Source organism: Pezoporus occidentalis, unplaced genomic scaffold (genome assembly GCF_034315485.1).
Source record: "Pezoporus occidentalis ecotype Australia unplaced genomic scaffold, CSIRO_AGI_Poc_V1 ctg87, whole genome shotgun sequence".
In the NCBI taxonomy this organism is placed as follows: Eukaryota; Metazoa; Chordata; class Aves; order Psittaciformes; family Psittacidae; genus Pezoporus; species Pezoporus occidentalis.
This window is the reverse complement of record NW_026916231.1, coordinates 3,106,157-3,127,886: the sequence shown is the minus strand read 5'-3', so window position 1 is coordinate 3,127,886 and position 21,730 is coordinate 3,106,157. Positions and strand designations below refer to the sequence as shown.

At 39.0% G+C, this 21,730-nt stretch overlaps 1 protein-coding gene across 2 annotated transcripts; it reads left to right on the top strand.

Annotated features, from left to right (window-relative positions):
• The first annotated feature begins 71 nt into the window (after positions 1–71).
• OSGIN2 (oxidative stress induced growth inhibitor family member 2) lies at positions 72–15,223 on the top strand. 2 transcript variants are annotated; one of them, XM_062604625.1, is made up of 6 exons: positions 72–255; positions 3,051–3,202; positions 8,186–8,322; positions 10,551–10,742; positions 11,364–11,455; positions 13,395–15,223. In XM_062604625.1, the coding sequence occupies exons 1-6, from the start codon at positions 212–214 to the stop codon at positions 14,440–14,442; spliced, it is 1,665 nt and encodes a 554-aa protein (XP_062460609.1). In that variant the 5' UTR covers positions 72–211; the 3' UTR covers positions 14,443–15,223. The 2 variants fall into 2 exon arrangements, with proteins under 2 accessions (XP_062460609.1, XP_062460608.1); XM_062604624.1 differs by having other exon boundaries at positions 76–255; positions 3,048–3,202.
• Positions 15,224–21,730: the final 6,507 nt, after the last annotated feature.

The window sequence follows — 21,730 nt, the reverse complement described above, 5'->3', positions numbered from 1 at the left end:
TCCTCACCCCACCCTCCCTCGCTCCCTCCCGGTGCTGTCACGGCCCCTCCTCCCGCGTGTGACCCGCTGCCGCATGTGAACGGGGAGGAGGGACGGCGCTGCGCGGGCCTTACTGTGGCGGCGGCAGCGGCGGAGGCGAGAGGAGGAGGAGCGAGAGCCGCGGTGCGGCGTCTCCCCGCAGCCTCATCGCTGGGCCCCGCTGGCGCTCCCCATGCCCGTGTGGTGCTGCCGCTGCTCCTTGGCCGGTCACTTCAGGTGAGGCGGCGCAGAAGAGCGGTCCGTGAGTCAGGAGTGGAGTGAGAGGGCGGGGGGGCGGTGCCGGAGAGGAAGGGGGCACTGGCGAGCGCGGAGGGCAGGCACGGCCCCAGTGCTGCGGCCTCCGCATGGCCGCAGCGTGGTGGCGGCAGCGGTGGCGGCGACGGTCCCCGGCCCCTACTCTGCATCGCGCCGGGCCGGGCCGGTGGGTAGAGGCGCTGGGCCGGCGGCGAGGGGACGGAGGTGTCGCCCGGGAAGGCGCGGTGTGACCTTGGGCAGCGCGGAGGCGCAGCGGGGAACGAGCCGGCGCTTGGTGATGCTGCGTTTCGCCTTGGGGTTGGTAGCATTGCACTTCTGAGAGCCCGGTCCTGACGGGGCATTGCTTTTCTGCATTACTTAAAAAATCCCTAACAGCCTGGCAGCGTTGCTTCCCAGAGCGTCAACTTGAGACCAAATATAAATTCCTTTTATATAACGAGTTTCCTGTTAACGTGCTTAGAATCTAGGTGTTTGACAGAACCTAATTCTGGAGGTTATCTGGTATGACCAGCATAAGCTAAGCACTAGCTTTGGGACTGACTCATCTTTGTGCCCACTTGCATCTCTGCAGGACCAGAGCTGTAGTCATCTTTACCAAATCCCCTCCACTGCAAAACTGTCTACCCTGAGTTTTTATCAATATAAGAACTTCTGGTATTTGGTGGCTTTCAGTGCTGTTCAGAGGCTAGGAAGATGGTGGCCCCTAACTTAAGATCTTCATGAGTTTTGGTATATTCTTCCTGCAGAGGAAGAATGTGCTCCTGACAACAGCCCTTCATCTGCTTTGCATGTGCAGTAGCTGGGAAACTGTTGTATGCGAGTATTTCTATGCAAAATTAGATTCTGCCCAGAAACAGTTGGGTAGTTTGTGATACACCATCTGAACTGTACAAAAGCAACATTTTTATTGTTAAAGATTCTTTTGTAACCTACAGCACTGTGCAGATACCCCAGAAAAGAAGCTTTGGGATGTTTCGTTTGATTTGTATCTTCCAACTAGCACAGCAAGACCACCCTAAAACAAACTTACTTCCTTTAATCCTGTCTTTTGCAAAGCGTAGGGTAGTATTGCCTTAGTTAACTTTGAGCAAATTCTGGAGAATAATGTAGTCTACTTGTGCCAACCTAAAAATGGAGGTGAAAAAAGCAGTGTGATAATTAGATATCCTCTTGCTGCGCCTTCTTGCGTTAGTCTAACTCACACGGTTGTATTTTATGCGCCTCCAGGATCACGAAGTGCTAATGTGCAGTGGTACTCAAACAGTAAGCATGTAATTTGCAGACTTTCCTTGTTGTAGTACAAGGCATACACATATCCAGTTCTTGCTTTCTGAAATAAATACAATCTTAGAATAGCTCTCCACCCTTTTTAACAAGGAAGTAACCACCAGAGAGGTGTATAACAGTGTCTGCTAGTGCTGTTATTACTGTACAGCTTTGACTCTAGTTTGCTTCCAACTTCCCCATTGAGGAAAGGCTCTTGAAATACATAGCAGAACCTTCAGTGCTGTGGGAGTTGCAGCAGCACGTAGTGTACGCAGCTTCTTGAAGGCTGTGGGAATTGGATCAGCATCATATGCTTTCGGTCCTGAGTAAAAAATAATTCCTAAAGTACCAGAATAGTTTTAAGATACAGAGAGTCTTAGGCAACAAGTAAGAGTACTTTTATTTATTAATAATTAAAATTGTGTTTGTAAGAGGAAATTTAAATCAGTTGATTGGGTTACTTTTAATTAAAAAGTTAAGTCTTTTTTTGAAGACTCACTAAAATAACTGCTAGTTATAGATGATCTTTAATTTGCCTGTGCCTTTCTAGCTAAACTGATAGTGCATACTTCTTCAATGACCTTGAAAGGCTTCAGAAAGGGCTCCTAAATAATTAAACAGCAAACAAGATAAAACAAGTCTTCCTAGTCTAGAAGCATGTTTAGTTGGTGAAGAGTTGTGAGAGAAACCTAAGCAGAAGCTGCAGAGAAACGACTGAGAAATTGAAGAAAATTACTCGAGGTGAAAGCAGTCTGCTGTGCAATAGCTGACCTGGCTGCATGGCAGTTCCATTTGAAAAAGGGGGTTTTTAACAGTGGTAAAATTAGCTGTGTCTATGGCTTACAGGGATCACACTTTTCTCCATCTTCACTCTGCTGCCAGTTTTAACAAGCCTCACTTCTGCCCAAGCAGAAATTTGTTGAGGTGAGGTCCTCTGTGTTGCTCAGCAGTAAGGAAGGGATGAGAGCGGCTGCTGTGGTACTTTAGCTGCTCCTTCGGCCTTTGGCTGGCTTTAAGGATGTTAATTGGCTAGGTGGTGTGTATCTGTCCTCCTCTGATAAGGATAATGAGGAATGAGTTCTGTGTGGGGGATCAAAATAATGCTTGTTGGTTATAATTTGGCTTTGTATAAACCAGAATTAGAAATCTGCATCTCTGCAGAGCCATCTGTGCCTTACTGTTATCCTTCTGTAGACTTCCTAGGAGAAAATAGACTTTTAAAAAATCTTCTGATAGAAAAGACTGTTACTGTTATCCTTCTGTAGACTTCCTAGGAGAAAATAGACTTTTAAAAAATCTTCTGATAGAAAAACTGTGCTGAAAAGTAAAATTTTGTAGGTTGAATGGAAGCATATCTGTGTTGGTCTTCGTTTTGCCAATCCCATAACTCTTAAAGCATCAAAAGCAACTTTACTTCTGAAAAGAATGTTCTGACAGCAGTTCAGCTGTTTCATTTTAGTTTCCTCCCATCTGTCCTTGTTAATTAGAAGTTACAGCAACCCTGAAGCTGAAGGACAGCTTTTGAATTCCTTCACCCAGTATTTTGGTGATAGCCTCGGGAGGAAGATTAAAAGAATGCCTTTAATTGAAGAAACTGTTCTGCCTGGGGACTCCCTCCTTACTCTGCCTGTAGTGGTAATAGGTGAGTTTTTTCATATTAAGATTCTCTGTCATTGCCTTTATAGACCTGTTGCATGAAGTCTTTTATCATTAAATAGCTGATGCTTAGCATCCTTACAGTGAAGATGTTAGACTAATACAGTTGTCATGATTAACAGTCCTACCTAATAAAATTATGTTAAGGAACTTGCTGTTGGATTATATTTGAATTCAAAATTGTGCTTTGACAAAATGAGCTGCATTATTTGGCAGCAGATAACGTGAGCCTTAATGGAAGAGCTGTGTTGATCGCATTAGGGTTTCATGAATGCAGTGTGTCTACTTCAGCTTGTGTGAAGGTTGTTGATTGTGTACCAGTATAGATTTTTGCACTGAGGTATAATAGTGAATGTAAAATGTGTGCTACGTGTTGGTTAGATGCTAACCTCTCTCATTAATTGTCTTTTTCTTTGTTGCATCCATCACTAATGTCTAATTGTTGTCCCGTCTTTTCCAGAATGAGTCCAAATCAATTCAACCTGCTTAGAAAAATAAATTGTAGTTTTGATTAAATAGTTAAAGGCTTGTACTTGTAAAATCTGATTGAATGACCGGATAGCAGAGGAAGCAAGCTCCTTGGGTATTCAGCTTAATCGAGAGTGCCAGGATGATTTTTATTGGGCCAAGGTTTTTCAGCAACAGCTGGTCACCAGCTCCTTACTGCCATGACTTGATGAGGGGATAAAGAAAAGATCTGGAGTAAAGGAGGTTTTTAATAATCTAGTCCAAAGCTGATGGGACTACAGCAATCCAACAGCTTTAACTATACCTGCAAACAGGCAGTGATTCCAGAGAATGATGTTTCAGTGTAATGTACTCACAGTAAGTCTCCACAAATTTGAAGGACTGGTATTTTTAAGTGCCTGTTCTCAAAAGCTCTCTTCATGATAGCTTAAAATAGTGCTCATGTAATAGGCCTGCATGGATGTGACAGATGTGAATCGTTGGCTGAGTTCTGCATTATAGTTGAAGAGCAACAGTTTCCTGGCATTTTGTCAACTTTAGTACAGGTTTGCCATATGGTTAATGACTCAGTTTTCACTGTTTAGTTTTGCAGATATGCATAATGCAAAATACCTGCGCTTCATACCTCTTTTGTCTAGAGCACCATTCTGTGTGCTGACACCAAATACAGCTGCTGTGACTATTTTTCCTTGAAAAATAAATACATTCCCCAGATGTTTTTTTACACATACTTGAGACACTCCTTCACATGATGATCTTCTCCATTGGCAGCCTGCTATCACTAAAACATTGGCTGTCTGAAGAGTCTTAAAAGGGATCTAAAATCACTCAATAATAGTGTAGTAGAAGAATAGAAAAATAGTCATCCTCTCACGCATACACTCTTTCTAGTCCATGTGATTCCTGTATAGCTGGAATTAAACATACTTGTAGCTTCCTAGTGCCCCATCTTCTCATTGCACTATTTTTTTTAATCAGAAAGAAAAAGGGGGCACATGTGTAAGCAGTTAACTTAGTGATGGAATAATAACTTATATTCCCTTTCTTTAACTTTACCATTCCCTTTTACTTTACATGATGCCTGATTTAAGATTTGATTCTAAGCTTGTGCTGCATATTGTACTGAAGTTCTGCATAGAGTCCTAAGCTAATGTGGTAATACTGAGTAACTTCTGTGCTGTACCTGCCTTCAAGAAGTTGGGAAGAAATGAGTACATTCATTTGAATGGGTTGGAATTGAAGAATTTCATTCTGGAGCTCTTAATCCTAGAGGGCATTCTGTGCTAAACAGGCTGAGAAAGTTGGGTCTGTTCAGCCTGGAGGAGAGAAGGCTGCGTGGAGACCTCATAGCAGCCTTCTGGTACCTGAAGGAGGGCTATAGGGATGCTGGGGAGGGACCCTTCATTAGGGACTGTAGTGATAGGACAAGGGGTAATGGGTTAAAACTTAAACAGGGAAAGTTTAAATCGGATATAAGGAAGAAGTTCTTTCCTGTTAGGGTGGTGAGGCACTGGAATCGGTTGCCCAAGTAAGTTGTGAATGCTCCAGTCCCTGGCAGTGTTCAAGGCCAGGTTGGACAGAGCCTTGGATGGCATGGTTTAGTGTGAGGTGTCCCTGCCCATGGCAGGGGGGTTGGAACTAGATGATCTTAAGGTCCTTTCCAACCCTAACTTCTATGATTCTATAATCTTCTGCACTAGTTTTGATCATTACTGTGTAAGCACAATGTTTAAAGTTTTCATTCAAATAACAAGGCTTAAATTTAGACATATATGTAAAGATGATTGTACTCTAGTTTACTGTTGATAAGGAGAAGCTTCTGTTACTCTTCAAATAAAATATTAACTGCTCCTTAAATGAACAGGGCCATGGAGCTTGGGGGTATATTGATTGTATATCTAAAGCTTGTATAATTTCACACTATTGGAGGCAGGGTGTGTAAATAAAAAGCAAACTACTCAGGTATAAATTTCCCATTTCAGAAAGATTATTTCCTTATCCCCCTCCCCCCACAAGGATTTCCTGAGAAAATCATAGCAAGTCTAATTGCAGACTTTGCAGCTGAACCTTCATCTTGTGTGTCCTTGAGGGCATTATTGACAAGGGAATTTCTTTACTCTGCTGGAAGAATAGGAGCTGGATTTGGATCAGTTCTCTGGATGGTCCCAGGGAAGTGGCCAGTTACAGTAATTCACTTTGACATAATCCCATCCTCAGTAATTTTGCTGGCCTTTGTTTTGGCAACTTTTGTTACCCATTTGGCTCTTTTTAGCCTTATCCAGTAGGAATTATCTTTAGCACTGAATCCTTGGATATGGCACACATTTTTCTCTTTCTGTTGTGACTGGCTCCCTTTGCACCGCAGAAGGGAAAAAAAAAAAATCCAGCTATGCACTTGTGAAAAGAAACAAAAGCTGAGATATAATTCTAAAAACAGTTAAGAATTTACTCAGTCCTGGGAAGTTTGTGAACGATAGGTATGATTAGAGTGTTTTCACAACTTCATGTGATTTTTGTTAAGGATGGTTTCAGTGTATTGCTAGGCTTCTCTCTCACATCCATCTGATGGGGCAAGTGGGTGACAGGAAGGGCTTGTATCTAAGTTTCAAATTCTTTGGCTGAAGTGTACCCAGACGTCTCACACTGAACTCTTTGTACGAGGGTAGAATAGTGAGAGAGCAAGGAAGAGCATTTTCATTGTCTGAAAGATACTTTACAGTTTATTTTTGCAAATGGCAAAATAGGAATCCAGGTGATTTGTGAAATAATAAAGGCAGAATCCACCAGTATTTAAACCTTTAATTACAGAAGAAGATCCCAATGACAGAAACCCGCAGCTTTCTGGAGAGTTTTTTCCCATGCATTATGGTCCTTGGAGTACACAGGTGCTCTAAAGCCTCTATTTTTGCCTCCATATTTGGGTGCAAAAACTAGATTGTTGGGCAGGAGCCATTCTCGCATACTTACTTGGTGTCTAGGCCATCGGAGAAAATGTGCTTAGTGAAGATTTCTTACAGCTTAGCAGTCTTAGCCTTTGAAGAACTCATCTACAGTGAGCCTACATGATTTTCTTGTAGCCCACGGCTGTGACCAGTCTGTGTGCACAGAATTGTAGTAAAGGATGGGATATACTGCCACTGGGGACCAGAGTCATGAGTGTAGCCTGGTGGAGGAGGAAAAAGAGATCTGGGAATGAGCAGGGTCTCAGCAAATTGATGAAGGATTTAGACCCTGGGAAATCAGAAAAGAGAGAAGAGATGGGCATTGGAAAAGCAGGTTTGTTAACAAGGTGATGGAAGTGGTGTGTGCTAAGGTGATGGGGAAACAGGAAACTGACAGGTGAACACTTGAGATCAGAAGTTGAAACAGTAGGAGGTTAAGAGCTATCAACCCAACAATGACTGCTACATAAAAACTGTGAATAAATTAGAAACAATATCTTTAGCCCAGAATTTGAATGGGGTGTGGTAAATACCACGTAAATGCCACTCTAGATGGAAAACAAAGACAAAATACTCAATAGTACCTTATTAGGAGAATACTGTGCTTTCATTCAGTCAGAGGAAGAAGAGCTATATAAATAACAGTACATAGTCATGTGTTTAAATTCTGTATCACAGCACATACTTTTCTGACTTCAACTTTCCCTGACTTTCTATATCTGACTTTGCAACATGAACATTATTTCTGTATTTGCATGTTATAAATGTGGTCCCCTACTTTGTTTAATACTAGTCAAATAAACAGAAATAATTACCGTACAGTAATGCTTTTGTCCCATCCATTTCACACTTTTAATAACATTCTGAAAATAAGTTAGTCTATTAAAATTGCAGTAATGCACATATATGAATTATAAAATGCTAAAACAAGGATAAAAATGTTTGAATTGATATTGTTGCTGAATGATGAATGTGGTCTCACATGAGTTTCTTGTTCTTTACACTTACCTGCTCTGTCTTCACTCAGCTTTTATGCTGCTGTTGTGCTGTTTCTGTATCTTCTCCTCTGACTTGCAGTCTTCAGCTTTCTGCTTGTCTCTCCTCTTTTTATTTTATGGGCAGACCTGAAGGGCATTTGCTCTAGGTTGTCTTTCTGTTCTGTGTTTTAAAGTACCCAGTGTGAATAGGAATGCAAAGTTGTAAGATGGCAATAATATTCAGATATCATTGTGATTGACAGGCAGACCAGATCTTACCATTAGACCTTTTTCACACGAGTTTAATGAATTTGAGATACTAAATTATGAAACTCCTATATATGCGTTTTGTTTCATGGTGTAAACAGTCCCATGTTTTTTGTTATCTGAAAGATTTTGCGCAGTTTATTTGGAGGAAATTCCTATGGTAGGCTTTATTTTACTGTGAAGTTTGTAAGCTACTTTCAGTCAGGTAGTATAACGTTACACTACTTTAGTACGATTTTGTTGCCGCTAATTTAGTGACATAAAAAGTTAGTTTATTGATGTTTTTACTAAAGCAGTAACTTATTTCTTTAATAGGAAATGGACCTTCAGGAATTTGTCTTTCTTACCTGCTCTCTGGGTACAGGCCGTATTTATCTCCTGAAGCTATACACCCAAACCCCGTTCTACATACGAAATTAGAAGAAGCTCGGCATCTTTCCATTGTGGATCAAGTAAGCTTTGGTTACCATCTTGTCTAGCTCTTTTCCTTCTGCTAGCTGGATTATGAAACAGTAGACTTTCTTTAATGATCCTGTTTAAAATGTTTTTACAACTTACATAAGTAGTGTCATAGATAAGAAAAAGCGTAATGTTCTCAACTCACAAAGAATTAGACCACAGTGAAGCTTGGTAACAGTATGACCTCAAAAACTAGGTTTTTCTCTTGGCCTCTTTTTTTCCTACCTGTAAAATAGAGTGGTATATACCTTCTTCTGTGGCTTGTAACAAATTATATGTAGGGCACTTCAGGTGAAAAGCAGTGCATTTTAGGAACACTTATCCCCCAAAATTCTGCAGATTGCATTGTGAAGAACCAGCCTACTTACCCAATCTTATTTCTAGTGCATTAGTAAGTTACTTTGTTATGCTGATAATTTAAATACAAGCAACTCATGACCATTAGATCTAGTCCTGGGGCATGTAGTTGTTTTTGTGGTTATTTTTGTGGCTCTTGAGGGCTCTTTGTTTGTGGTGTTTTTGTTTTATAAACTGCCCTTTGTTGTGTTCTTACTTGCCAAAAGTGTCTAAAGCACCACTTGGTCAGTGAGTAGCTGATGCAGGAATTCCAGCTTTCACATCTAGGATGTTTGGGCTTCATCATCAGACAACACGTGCTGCTAACATAGTTTGAGTACACATACTTAAAGTTAAAATCTTCCTAAATAGTACAGTTCTCATTAAAACTTAATTATTAGTAACATTAGGGGCATATACCCTCTATAAAAACAATCTGTTTTTCTCTTCTGAACAGTCTGTATCCTTCCTGTTTGTATTACAGCATGAGGCAATCGCGAGTGCATGTTATGCTTGTATGCATCCAATTTTTCTGTCTGATTTGATTAGTTAAATCTTCTCCGTTATTTTTATTCTCACGTGTCCATTTGTTTGCCATGTTATCATTTTCTACTCACCTGACTATAGTCCTGACTGATTACTCACAGTGCTATCACTAACTGCATTGCCTGTGTGACTAATTAATTTGAAATACAGACATGCATATGTGTTGTAGTGGGGAAATGGGTTGGCTTTGTTTTGTTACAGTTTAGGTTTTGGTTTTTTTTTCCTTGATGTGGTTTTTTTGTTTGTTTTGGTTTTTGTTTGTTTGTTTCAGTGCCGTGTTGTTTACATGTAATGTTGACATTAAGTCTCAAAGTTTATTTTTTACTATGTGGATGGTGAGACACTGGCACAGCTTGCCCAGAGAAGCTGTGGCTGCCCCATCTCTGGCAGTGTTCAAGGCCAGGTTGGACGGGGCTTTGGGCAGCCTGGTCTAGTGGAAGATGTCCTTGCCCATGGCAGGGGTTTGGAACTGGATAATCTTTAAGGTCCTTTCCAACCCAAACCATTTTACAATTATTTGATTTGGTAGGAGGGTAAGTTGCCTCAGCCTTTGGCTACAGATGTTTTGTGTACTTCATCCTCTCCCGACCACCTGATATTTTCCGAGTTTTGGAAGCAAAACATTTTGTCAGCAAAAAGTGGCTTTATGGCCAGTTCTTTCTTTTCAGATATTTGCTATTGCATTGTGGAATTTTTAGAACAGAGATGGTTAACAGATGCTGCAATGTGAACATTTTTATGAAGTTCTAGAAATGGTTCTCAACATTAACTGCTTTGTACAATAAGCCTATGTTTTTTTAATCAGTTTTTAAAAGTAATACTTACCTCCATTGTTTCAAAATATACTAAAGTTACTGTTGGAACTACCTAAGAGCTATCAAAGGAGCTTTTACTACTAGATGTTTAAATGTTTTTAGATACCAGTTTTGCTTTTATCAAAATGAGGCTCCTAGAAATATTAGCAAGTCTTTGTTAAAAGAATTGTGCTCTCTATAAACATAAATGTTACTAAGTTGCTCTGATCTCTGAATATTTGTTCCTGTATTTCTTTTTGTACAATGAATTTCAAATACTGACCAGCCTTGGTATTACTGTGTAATTAACATGTAATTTTTAAATGAGTGAAATGTATTATTTACAGTTATAGAAGAACTGAATCAGTTAATTCTGAAAAGTGTTTTGTTTGAATCTCTACATGAAATACTTACCTCAACTTAAAATGCAACTTCAATTATGGTTTTTTGTTGAAATTCAACTTCTGGGCTTAAACTATGACATGTGCATCAGAATAACATGAACGGGAGAAGTTGTATAAACATTCCACTTTTTTGTACTCTAGGATCTGGAATACCTGTCTGAAGGTCTTGAAGGACGCTCTTCAAACCCAGTGGCAGTGCTTTTTGATACGTTACTTCATCCTGATGCTGACTTTGGATATGACTACCCACCTGTTTTACACTGGAAGCTAGAGCAACATAACTACATTCCCCATATAGTGCTTGGTAAAGGACCACCTGGAGGGGCGTGGCATGTGAGTAAAAATTTCATATCACTTCTATGGTAACTTGGTAATTTTGTGGTTTGGGTTTTTTTCTTGGTATCGAAGGCTGGTTTAGATGATAATGGCAATTGCAATTTCAACTGCTCAGTAACTGAAGCCAAAATATGTTAGGGAGAGGAGAAGGGAAGGAAAAAGTTGTCCTTCATTTGGAGATTTGTAACCATGACTGCTGTCTTATGTGTTTTTATTAGCTTAAACTTAATGAATTATAACGAAGAATATTTTCTATGACTTTTTTCTCTTGTCTGCATTGTTTCCATGTGCTTTCACACAAAATATTAAATCTTAATGTGTTCATATGCTGTTGGTTTCACACTTTCTTCCTGTTTTGTACTTTAAATAACTTGGTTTTAGTTTCCCTTTTACTTGTTCTCTCTTCACCTTCTGCTTTATTAGGTTGTGTAGGTGCTCATTAAAATAGTACCTAACTGTAACATGAAAACAGTTAATCAGCACTCATGTCATGTCCTGGTATTGTGTTATGGTCTGGTATTTTATTGCTCCAGATGAGGATAATGAGGTGAACTTCACTGTGTTCTGCATAAATGTATCTGTTGAAGTGTATCTGGTCACGCATCTTTTTCTCCACAGTCCATGGAAGGTTCTATGCTAACAATCAGTTTTGGAGACTGGATGGAATTGCCTGGCCTTAGCTTTAAGGAGTGGGCAGCTAACAAACGCAGGTAAAGATACTGCATAATGTGTTTGGGAAATCTAGTTACTCTGAGAATCCAAATGTTATTTTGAGAACTGGAACAGATCTGCCCATGGCAGGGGGTTTGGAACTAGATGATCTTAAGGTCCTTTCCAACCCTAACTATTCAATGATTCTATGATTCAGACTTCATTGTTCACAAAAGAGCTTCTTGTTTTGTTTATTACATTGCCTGATGGCACTGAAAATTATTCTGCTGTGTGTACTCCAATGGAAAAAAATGGACAATGGTCAGCCAGAGTAATTGCTTTGAGTGCATCCACATTTGCTTTTGCGTAAAATCCTACATACTAGAAGGCGGTGCACTGTTACTCTAAGCAGTTTTGGTCACAGCTGAGGGAAGATTGAGGAAAGAATTTAAAATCAACTGAAGTGTTGAAAGTTCCTCTTTCAACATGTAGGCAACTTAAGCTGCTGTGCACACTAGCTTTCTTATAATTTAGGAAGTTGTGTATTTCAGTATTTGCTTTTACAAATACTGAAAAGGCAAAGCTGCAGCATCTGAAATGCGGCTGTCTATATTTTAAGAGTATAATTCAGTATTTCCCAATGTTATTTTCCAGTAGTAAGTTTACTGGAAAAAATAGAGAACAAAAATTACTGCCTTGTACAAGCTCACTGTTTTTACTTCACTTACACAATTAGTTCATAAAGGTCTGTCAGCAGATGAACCTAGGAACACTACATAAGCTTTTTCTGAAATTTTAATTTTTCTGACTTGGTTCTAGTAAAATTAAAGGAAGTTGTTCTTGTACCATGTATGGCAAAAGAAGTAGAATTACTTGGGTGTATGTCTTTAATGGCAGACTGTTACCATTTCAGGACACCACTGACAGTGAAGAAACCATACCTCGTTCTGTAACAGCTTTCTTGGATAACCACAGTAATCTTGCCTCCTTATCAACTGAAATCCCATAAGCTGCTTATTATCTGAAGCTAATTTGTTTATATTACATCTTTCAACAATACTAAACCCAGAAATGCTGCCTTGTGATAAGTACAATTAAAAAATGTATTTAAAAGTATTGATGATAATGAAAACTTCAAGTCACATGAAATAGTTTCCTAAATTTCATAGTAACAGGTGTGACACTGTCACATTATCCTCTTCAATATAAACCTCATCAGGATTTCATAGTAGTAACCTGAACATTTAAAAGCACATACATTTACCTTTTTAATCCATGAGAATGAGTCACCCGATTTCTTGTAAATATACAGTTAAGAATAATTCAATGGCAAACCTGAAGTTTCTTTTCCCTTATTCCTAGAGCATACTTCTAAAGGCAAAATTTGTGCACCTGTTCAAAATAATTACATTTTCAGCTTCATTTATAAATGATAATGCAGTAAACGTAAGAGAAGTATAGATGTAATACCAGGACTGCAGTGCAAAAATGTTTTTTATCAGACATTTGGACATCATAACCCTGTTTGTGTCGTTGCATTAAGGTTCTGTGTCATACTTGCTTTGTTCATTCCTGTGAAGTGGAACTTAATTTGATACTTAGTGGCCTTACCTGTGTCCAAGGGAGAGGTCTTCTACAAAGTTTGATGAAGAATACTTTACTCAAGTATTGTATCGAATCTAGAGTTTGAAAGTTAACACTCAACAATTACTATGGTATTTAATTACTCATATCCTAAGTCAGTGTATTCTGAGTACAAGTTTAGCACTTCACATTGTAGATAATTACCGCTATTAAAAAAAAAAGTTAGCTTGTCTTGTATATCAGGAGTCAAGACAGCAAAGAAAATGAATGTGTTTAAAGATACTAAGGTCAGTGTCAGTTACACTGAGTAGATTCAGTTCTCTTAAATTTGACTGTCTTGTGGTATGTCATGTATGATATTCAGGTTACTGGTAAGGTCTATATATTAACTGGAACCATTCAATTTTGTTTCAGAAATATAAATAGTGATCGAGTAATGCCAGAGGAAATAGCTTGTTATTATAAGCACTACGTTAAAGTCATGGGCCTCCAAAAGAATTTCAGAGACAACGTTTACATAACATCAGTATCCCGGCTTTACCGAGGAAAGGATGATGAAGATAGAACTCAACTAAATGAAAATATTTCAACACAGCATTTGGAAATGGAAGATGGACAGAAATCACTGATTAAGAGAAACTGGGAAGTCAGAGGTTATCAGCGAGCAACAGATGGTTCTCACGTGCCCTTCTGCCTCTTTGCTGAGAATGTGGCCCTTGCCACAGGAACCTTTGATTCTCCTGGCCGACTACAAGTTGAAGGAGAAGACTTTCCTTTTGTGCTTCATTCTATGTCTGACTTTGGAGCTGCTATCAGCAAAGGAAAGCTCCGTGGGAAGCCAGACCCTGTGCTAATTGTGGGTGCTGGACTTACAGCAGCCGATGCAGTACTGTGTGCCTACAACAACAACATCCCAGTAATCCATGTGTTTCGTAGAAGAGTTACAGATACAAGTCTAATTTTCAAACAGTTACCTAAAAAGCTTTACCCTGAATACCATAAGGTCTATCATATGATGTGTACTCAGTCCCATACTGTGGACTCTAATCTACATTCTGCTTACACTAGTTTTCCTGAGCACAACGTACTTTCCTTCAAGCCTGAAATGAAGTGCGTTCTTCAGAGTGCCTGTGGACTGAAGAAAATTTTGAAGTTTTCTGTAGCCTTAGTTCTAATAGGTTCTCACCCAAATCTTTTCTTTCTTAAGGACCAAGGACATAGTATAGGTCATCACTCTAATCAGCCCATCACATGCAAGGGGAATCCTATAGAGATTGATCCATACACTTATGAATGCACTAAAGAAGCCAACCTCTTTGCTTTAGGTCCTCTGGTGGGAGACAACTTCGTACGTTTTTTAAAAGGAGGTGCACTGGGCATTGCACGATGCTTGGCAATAAGGCAAAAGAAGAAACATGAATTGATTGAAAGTAGAGATGGAGGAGGTGATGGGGTACCATAAATGAGACGTTAGAAACTCTCACATACAGAATTATAGACGTAGTCTAACAGAACACTCACTGGCAGCGAAAGTTGATAGCAGTCACATTTCTGTTGTGTACAAGTAACCCACCTGCGCTTGTATTGCTTGGTAAAGGATGCTGATACTACAGTACTTCACCTTTTCAAAACACAAAAAATCGATCTGCTATTACAACTGATCTCTACTCAACTGGAATTACTTCCAGATAAACAGAAAATGAGACTAATTTATATTGACCTGCCTGTCATCTCTTGCTCAGCTAAAAGAGCAGACTTCCTCTGGGAAAAGCAATGCCTACCAGAGTGGCTACACTTTAGTGTCAAATGTGACAAAATATTCCCACCATGAAATAACTTCTAAAAGCAGAAAGCTTGCTTAGTGCAAAGTGATTCTTGGTCCCAAAGCAAATTTGGAGCCTTCTGCTTGAAATAAGGGTTTTATTTATTTGCCATAGTAACACAGTAATACTTGGGATGAGCACTTAGTAAAATGGGGTTTACCCTAAGAAGGATTTCTGTAAGCAAGAAGTATTCCTCAACAGTTATAAATTATCCTATTTGATAATTTGAGTAAATGAATAAGCATTCCCATTTAATCTTTAACAAATGATTTTACAGAGTCTGTTAATGGTCTTTTCACATTACGCATAGAGTTGGGTGAGTGCAGAAAGACTAACATCAGATGTTCCCCTATGGTGGTATGTACATTTCTGAGAATACTCATTAACGTGAACAATAAAGTACTGACATAAGTGCTCTTACTACAGTGTCAATATAATGAATATGTAGTGTACTACTGAAAAACTTAAGAGAACTTCAGGCTTTTTTGCTTCCTAGCTCAGGAAGACTGAATGGGATCACTTGACCAGTGAAGGCTGGAAGGTTGGTGATAGATATTCTCATCTCCATTTGACCAAGTATTGGTTATTTCTTTTTCCTTTTTAAGAGCAGCACGTAACACTGAAGCTGTTCTAGTTTGCAGATTTTGAAACTTGAAAAAGAGCTATGTCTCACAGCCAGCTAAAAAACAAACAAACCAAACCCAAAACAAACATGCTGTACTTCCTATAAATCTCAAGGCCTCTTATAAAAGACAAAGACTTAACTTGTACCTACCTCTGAATTGAAGTTTCACATTTCTGCTCCATAATAATATAAGCCCTAGGTTTCATTTGCTGGGTTTTAGAGTAGTTAGTTTACCTAAACACACTCATGGGTCATTCACCATAGCAAAGTAAGCAACAGCTAGTTAGAAAAGTTATTTTCCAGAACTCTCACTAGACAAAAGTGCTTGGTTTTAACTGATTTATTAACACATTTTAATTCAGATCCAACATGATGGAAATAGGTGTTATTTTTTTTGTTTGTTTGTTTCCTTGAGGTATTTTTATGTTGAAGAATATCATGTTAGTTTAGGGTATTGTGTTTGCATGATTAAAATCTCCATGTTAGAACTTGAACAGATTTTAAAAAGGAAATCAGGCTTAGACTTTGTGAAACTGCTAGTGCTTGCTGGTTTCCCAGCTGTCTAATAAGTTGTGGATGCCTTTATGCAATAAATGCCTGTTTTCTGTGCCTACTGAATTATGGGGTTCTGTGGCTACTGCAGACCTTTACACACCTGAGTAAATTACTCATGCTTTGGACTTAGAAGTTGAAAAGGTAAAGTATGCAAGGATTAAAGTGACTGTATTTCCCATGGAAGTCCAAAGAAGTTTGTGAAACGATGCTACTGCTACTACTGAATTTTAGTTTAGAGCCAACTTAATAGCAGAAAAATTAACACAAATGAAGCAATGTTCATATTAATTTCTGCATCGCCTACATGGTTGAATTTAACCATTCATTGTCAGTACTAGTTAAGATACTTTTTTATACTGGTGCTTTAGCTAGGTTTAATTATTCTAAATTCTAGGCTTATTTTCTTCATAATTGGATTGAGATTCTATAATTTCCCTTCTTTGACAGAAACTGTGTATATATAAATACATCCTAAACCTGTAATACCTAATAATTTTAACTGAGAATCAGTGTTACAAGTGCTAAATACTTGATTATGGAACTTTATTGCAATTAATATATTGGGAATACATCTGCGCTCTGATTAAATTCTTTCAGTTTTGTGTCAATGTAAGCGTCCAAATACAACATACCATGGCACGTTACTGCTTTTTCATTTGTCGTGTGAAGTATTTAAAATACCAAGAAAACAGGAAGCGATTTACTTAACCACTTACTTTGCAAAAAGGAAAGTAGCTTCAAAAATCCAAATCTCTAGCCTCAGCTGTTGCAGCTGCTTACAAGCTGTGTGTGTTGTAGTGACAAATTGGTAGAAGAGATTTTCATCCTGTTACTATACAGGTATCTTTCAATGCAGTATTACAGCACCTTGAGGTTTAACTGCATTATTTTCTTCTACCAGTCTTGCCAGTGTTTCTGAAATAAGAAATTGCATGTGAGACCCCTTCTTTGGGCAGAGACATTTTCTCAGAAGTCATGTTTATTAAGCCAGTATAAAAATACTGTTTTTCAACTAAAGCTTTACTAAAAAAATCATCCTGTTTCTTGTAGGAATTGCTGGGCTTGAAGTCATGGATGGATTTTCTCACTTTTGGGTTTCTGATTTTGAGAGGAATTTCTGTTTCTTGACTCTTTGTTAATTTATGAGAAAAAGAAATGTAAAAATCAGGCTTTGCCTTGGGATAGTTTTACCTAAAGCGTGGTATTGTACTTAAAGCAATATTGTGGATTTGGTGTTGGCACTGAATTGTTGTCTTTTGAGGAAATACTTTTGTATCTCAGATTTAAAAAAAAAACAAACAAACCAAACAACAAAACATTTGACTTTCCTGTATGATATAAAAGTTCTCAGAAGGGAAACTTTGCTTCTTTCAGCTCTTCTTTCAGTGAGAAAGATATGCTTTTAAACATCATGAATTTAAAAAGTATGCTTACTACTAAAGCTTTGTTACCAAAATACAGACAATATAATTTTTAGCAAAAGGAATTTAATTTGGATTTATAGAATTTGTAAAGATAGGCTAACACATACTATGTATTTTCTAAGTCTAGTGGTAGGTAGCTCTAAAAGGTAGAGTTAGAGCAAGTCCAGAGGAGGGACATGAAGATTAAAAGGCTGGAGCCCCTCTCCTATGAAGACAGGATGAGAGAGTTGGGCTTGTTGAGCCTGGAGAAGGCTCTGGGGAGACCTTAAAGCAGCTTCCAGTACCTAAAGGGGCTCTACAAGAAATGTACAGAGAGACATTTTACAAGGGCATGAGGGCCAGGACATGGAGGAATGGCTGACAGGAGATTTAGATTGGATATTAGGAAGAAAAATACTTTACTGTGAGGGCGGTGAGGCACTGGCACAGGTTGCCCAGAGAAGCTGTGGCTGCCCCACCCCTGGCAGTGTTCAAGGCCAGGTTGGACAGGGATTTGAGCAACCTGCTCTAGTGGAAGGTGTCCCTGCCTGGGGCAGGGAGGTTGGAACTGGATGAGCTTTAAGGTCCCTTCCAACGCAAACCAGTCTGTGATTCTATGAAAATGTCTCTTACAACTGTGTTCGGTTCTTAATGCTGAATGTGTCTCCTAGCTAAATTACTGCTAAGTAGTATCCAGCTGCTGAACTGGGACTAAGATTTGTCATAGTAGATTTCCCAACAGTCTGCCTCATATGTGATTAGTTGACAGTAGGTGCTTGTTAATGAAGGTAAGAAATAGCACAGCCTTTTTTAGTTTCACATAGATGACTGACTTCTGCTTAAAATACCATCCACAAAAAGTGAGGCTAAATTTCATCCTGGTGAGTAAACACAGAAATCCTTTCTGCAAGTAATCCAGAGAGTAGTGACAATAACACTGGATTCTTCTCTCTCCGGAAAATGCATTGTCTTGGGCCTGCACTTGCCAGTGGAAGTATGGAAAGAGGATAGCTCCCAGAAACAGCACTTGTGCATTGAGTAAGGGACACCAAAGTGCATCCCACAGCTGTAGGTCCCTAGTCTGCAGCACGCAGGCAACTGTGGGGGTACACTGTATCTTCTTTCTAGCCTGGTAAGTGGAGGCACCTTTTTTAGTGATGAATTTCACAGTGATGGTTGCATAATAAAAAAATAATTTTGTAGAAGGAGGTGGCAGTACCTTCTTTCTCTGCACAGCTCAAGAACTGTGAAAACAAGGCTAGGGCCAGAAATTCAGAGTACTTATTCAAAGCAGGAGGAAATTAAATTAAAACCCAAACTTTGAGGCAGAGCCGACCGACCTGGCATATCCATTTGAGAGGAAGAAAAAGCCAGTTTTAGGCCAACTGCTCTGGAGATAGAAAGAAAGGGTGTCAAATTTACAAACTTCTAGTGAGTCCTCACTGATAACCAGTGATGACCCAGTAAGGAGCAATGGGGAAAAGCAGTAAATGTGAGCAATGTGAACTACAGACCTGTAGGGCTGAAGTGAATCCATGCAGTGTTGATGGGCTGGTGGTCTCCCATGCTCTTCTGTCAACATCTATACACTGCACCTTCAGAGGTGTGTGTTGGAGCTGTTACTCAACAGGTTGCCATAGATTTTTAACTGACTATTAACTGAAGTTACATGGAAGTGCAACATGTATATGGACTAGAAGCAATTTTATTTGCTCCAGAAGCTGTAGGAATGCATCAGTAAGGTGGTGTGCCAAGAGGAGAGATCTGGTTGCTCTGGTATCATGTTTTCTACTTCTGAGAAAGCAAGCAGGTATTTTCATGTAATAGTGGAATGCGCGCTGTAACTACTACCTTCCAAACATTTCTAAACAGCAAGAGGTAGCACAGGTATGCCTTAAAGGCAGCTGATTATTCAATTTTATTATCATCCACATAGCAATGATTTAATTTTGAAAAATTTATAGAACAAAAAATAGAGGTTTATACTGTTACATTTTAATTTAGATAATATTTTAAAACCTTACAATAACAATGTCCTGTCATAATTTTGGATTTTTTTTGAGGTGAGAACAAGACGTGAGCATGGTACCTCAGCTGATGTGAGAGATTTTTGGAGATCTACTTCCCCCATTTTCCCTTTCCCAACCTGAAAGAATAGTCATGCTTTGTCCGAAATGACCATAATATCTGATTCTTTTTAGCAGAAAGAACGGAAACTTAAACATTCTCTGACAGAGAAAGTAAGGTTTTGGTGACATTAGGTACAAATTTGAAGTGAGGATATTGAATATTTTTTTACTGAAAAAGATCATATTTGAGGGGTACGGTACACCTCAGTTGTTCAGCTTAGCTAATTTTTGAAGCTTGAATTACACAAGGAACTGTGAGGTCAAAGATGAATTTGGTGTAAGGAACAAGGGTTATGGGGTGGGAGAACCATTTACAGTATAATACAGTAATTATAGTGAAGCTAAGCACTGTTTTAAAGATGGTTTTATCTTTGCAGACAATAGAACATTTCATCTCAAGCAAATCCTAACCCTGAGCTTGCATTACACCTGACTGCATGGTAGCTTATTTTCTAACAATGACAATATGGTACTTACAGGGCACATAAAGCCAAGTCTTAAAACTTTGTGGTCATCAGTAGTCATCAAAACCAGGAAGATTGGACATGCCAGCATAAAGAAAACGAACAACTAGATTTGTTGTATATTTACAAACTATTACAGAATTCTGGCATTTTTAAATTCTTTTTTTAACTCTGTGTATAAAGAAAAAAATAGTTGTCCACAAATACAGAGTCAAGGCAATCCAAGAGATACGATACACTTCCAGCAGGTAGTCTGGGAAGGCAAATGGTTCATTTTTCATCAGAGTAGATTTTAGGACCAGCTTCTATGTGAATGCTGAGTTATTGCTGATCAAGAATTGATGCTGCCACATTACATTTACCTGGCACAATTTGGGAAGTCAATGCTAAGACCTTGCCGTTTTCTTTGTTAGGCTTGGTATGCTGGTTGTGGCATTCAAGTCCTAAATGATATAAAGGATTATATTCATCTACCTGCATGCTTGTTCAGACATGATACACCCAGACTTGGAACTACTATGTAAATGTCATTTCCTTGTGTCATGTCTCAGTTTCCTGCTTTTGCTAGAGTACACTTGGGTCATACCTTTTTATTTTTAGGTGATCAATGTAAACATGTACATAGCAGCTGCTATAGGCTGAAATTATTCTCCTGAGCTGCAAGCAACTTGTGAGCAGAACCTCAGCTTTGGTTAGGTTAAACCTCTAACTGAGGTGTGCATGCTAAGCTTGAAAAATGGTAGCACCTGAAAGCTAAATATTAACTACATTATCTCCAGAGGCCCCTTCCAACAATTCTGTGATTTAAAGTGTTTCACCTAGAAGCCATTTTTTTTGGTTTGCTAAGTGGGGAACCCTTAAGTCAGTTAAAAACAAGCTGGGAAGGAAGAGGCATTCAGAAAGATGCAGTGGTCGGAAAGAGGGAAAAGATGTTGGTTTGCATGGATATGGTGCTATAGCCAGTGCTCAAGAGAGATTCTGATAGTCAAAGCTGGGGCAGAGAGCTATGAGCAGAGCACTAAAGCAAGCGGCAGGGAAAGAGGGAGGTCTGATTTTGTCTACCATTTTTAGAACTAAGTTGCTGGAATGTGGTGGGTATCAAAATATTGTAAGAGTAAGAATGAAGAATAAGGGTGAGGAAGAGTGAAGAATAAGGGTAACGAAGGTGGTTCAGGTTTTGTCACATCTGGCTTAAGTTCTAAGGAGATATCACAACATGATTGGAATTTGTGAATCAAACACCAGATATGGCCAAATGTGAGTGAGGATAGATTCAATAAATTAAACAGAGCAAGAGAAGGGCTAGTTTTATGGGGGAGAGGAAGGGAAAAACAGGAAGATAAAGACTGAGAAATCACCTGTACAAAATGGACTGCTAATAGGAGAGATGGGAGAGACTTCAGCTACTGTCTTAGTTAGGAACTGATGCTGGTGGTAAATGCATGGAATAGAGCTTCGTCAGGAGTAGAGGTAATGAGCCTCCCCAGATGGTATAGGAAAAATGGGAATTCAACTGAAACTGGTGTGAGTTTAACTGAAAATTAAGCATATTGTTCCCACAGCACCCATCTTCTATTTACTGGTGTGTGGAGTAATTCAATCTGTTTTAAACTGTTCAGCTAAGCTGCTGAATGCAAGACTGTATTTTAAAAGCCTTGCTAATAAAAAGTACATTTAGTTTATGTATTGTGTGACTCTCGTTCCTGTAAGCCATGTGAACAAAGATAACCTGCTATAAAAGCAATCTCAAC

Bases quoted from the DNA above. Each gene is read 5' to 3' on its own strand.
- OSGIN2 (XM_062604624.1), top strand. From the start codon at position 212: ATGCCCGTGTGGTGCTGCCGCTGCTCCTTGGCCGGTCACTTCAG. The intron at 8,323-10,550 runs GTAAGCTTTGGT...TTTGTACTCTAG, and splicing joins ATCTTTCCATTGTGGATCAA to GATCTGGAATACCTGTCTGA. The intron at 11,456-13,394 runs GTAAAGATACTG...ATTTTGTTTCAG, and splicing joins TGGGCAGCTAACAAACGCAG to AAATATAAATAGTGATCGAG.